Source organism: Penicillium expansum (genome assembly GCF_000769745.1).
Source record: "Penicillium expansum strain MD-8 chromosome Unknown contig69, whole genome shotgun sequence".
Taxonomy (NCBI): Eukaryota; Fungi; Ascomycota; class Eurotiomycetes; order Eurotiales; family Aspergillaceae; genus Penicillium; species Penicillium expansum.
In genome coordinates, this window is record NW_015971392.1 from 64,831 (window position 1) to 67,168 (window position 2,338).

A 2,338-nucleotide genomic window follows, 5' to 3' on the forward strand; every position below is an offset into this window, starting at 1 on the left:
TCAAGGAACACCATGTGTATGACATGGATTACAGCCTTTATCAGGAGCGCGAAGCACGGCATTTCCTATCTCGACACAATTCCGATCTCAACCCCCCTCCCTACGTCAAGTCCGATCCCACACCTCTTGTTTGTGTAGCAATTGTCACGGTTCGACGAGACTCGGATGACTATTTTGAGGCATCTGTTGGTTCGTTGCTTGAGGGACTGGACGAAAGAGAGAGAAGCAAACTATATCTCAGTGTACTATTTGCTGATACAGAACCGAGAGTACACCCTAGCTGGGGTCAGAAATGGATAGAGAGGCTCATTGACTCGGCTACAACTTACAATGTATCGGATGAGCAACTCAAGCATTTGCAAACCCTGGAAAGGGAAAAGAACTTCTATGAAAAAGGGGTATTGTAGGTACCCAGATTATGACCAAGATTCAATAAGTGACACCAAAAAGGCTAATCAATGACAGTGACTACTTATATGCACTACGAACCTGTCAGCAACTGAACACTTCCTACACTATCATCTTCGAAGACGATATCATCCTCGCTACCGCATGGCTCTCGAGAACTTTGAAGGCGTTAGCAGATATTGCCCGGCTCGAACTACAGTCCGGGAAGCCCTGGATCTATCTCCGACTCTTTTATACCGAGACGGCATTAAGTTGGACAAGATCGGATTTTGTGTATAGGAATATGCCACTTGTCTTTGGGATTCTGATACTATCTGGATTGATATGCTTAATTCTTCTTCGCCGCTCTCGCTTCACGCAATTTCACTTAGATCCTACTAGCATAGTGGTCATCTCAATGGTTTGCATTCCAGCATTCACTGCACTTGTCTATATGGTCGGGAAGTATAACTTGACGCCCCTTCACGGGGTCGTTGAGATGAACAAGTCTGGTTGTTGCACGCAGGGATTAGTGTTTCCGAGAGAGCGTGTGGATGGACTGATTGACTTTTTGAGCGCACGAGGACATGGACAGACGGACTCTATGATCGAGGAATACGCCGATGATCACAAACTGAATCGATACGCATTGGCACCGCCGCAACTCCAACACGTGGGCTTGAAATCGAGCCGCGATAATCTCGACATCAATACACGCAGCACGTGGGCATTTTGGTTTGAGACGAATGATCCAATTATACTGAGGGATGAGCACCGGAGGCTACTAGAAGACCATGACGTGAAGACGATGCTGAATTTGTCAACTACGAAATATAATTGAAGCGATAAATCCGATGAAAATTTCGATTCCATCAGATCACTAAACGGAGCCATAATCTGTATCCATATGTACTCGATCCCAGGACATGTAGAATCCAAGACCCTCGGGGTACATGGCTTACATCCATTGTCTCCCTAAGCCACCTTCCTCACTGCATTATCTTTGGCTCTAAGGAAGCAAAGCCTTGATCAATCACACCGATACTCGACGACGCCTGCCCTAGAATTCATGAGGAGAGCGACAATCAACCCATATAGGCCTTCGTCTCAGATGCATTAGTCCTATCTCAAATACCATTGCAAACATGGATTCCACATCTCACCTAAGACCTCAGAAAAGATTAAGATGAGTATCATGCCAACATAAAGCCGAGGCTGCTGAGCTGTTCCTCGTACTCCAGCGTCACCAACAATTCCGATCGCAAACCTTCATCATAATCAGCAAATTCGCTGAAAGGTATAGAAGTTTTCAAAATTTGTTAAACTTACCCCGCAGCTAGTCCACAAAGACCAACTGCCAGACCTGCACCCAGTTGAAGTAGGCCTGTATAAAGAGGGGTTCTTTGAACGAGATTGTTCGCAATTAAGACCGAGACGACTAGCCCATAAATCCCGAGAATACCAGCCATAACAACAGGAACGATGTCTAGCAACTCTATTAGTCCTTGGCTCACACTTCATTCTCTCACCCAGACATACTTTTCACGATGAGATCAGGTTTCGAGATCCCCGAGGAGCAAATCCCAACGCCAGACTTGGCAGTTCCGTAGGCTGCACCAAAGGTCGTGAAAATGATGGCACTCGCACAGCCCAAAGCTCCAAAGAATGGCTGTCCATGCGTACTCAATATCCAGAAGACTCCGTCGTGCATCGGCCGATGGACCGGAGGAGACTTACTGCGTACGTAGGGCTTTAGGCCATCAGCTAATGGCCTCACCAGGCTGCTATAATATGGATGGTTGGATACGTAGCCTTACCAAAATTCGGATACCATTTTGTCTTTTATAGTCTTAACAGGAATTTGAATAAAATGTGATCTGGTGTCAGAATGCTTCAACAAGGCACAGAACAATAAATTGGGGCGAAGAAAGTCGGCGAAGGTTAGGCAGCA

General features: G+C 46.2%; 1 protein-coding gene across 1 annotated transcript; it reads right to left on the bottom strand.

Moving 5' to 3' along the window:
* Nucleotides 1-1,580: 1,580 nt before the first annotated feature.
* PEX2_025810 (ATPase, F0/V0 complex, subunit C) lies at nucleotides 1,581-2,098 on the bottom strand (the record flags this gene model as incomplete). The annotated part of the gene is made up of 3 exons (XM_016739856.1): nucleotides 1,581-1,677; nucleotides 1,717-1,873; nucleotides 1,927-2,098. 3 exons carry the CDS (start codon nucleotides 2,096-2,098, stop codon nucleotides 1,581-1,583), a joined length of 426 nt encoding a protein of 141 aa, XP_016596550.1.
* Nucleotides 2,099-2,338: the final 240 nt, after the last annotated feature.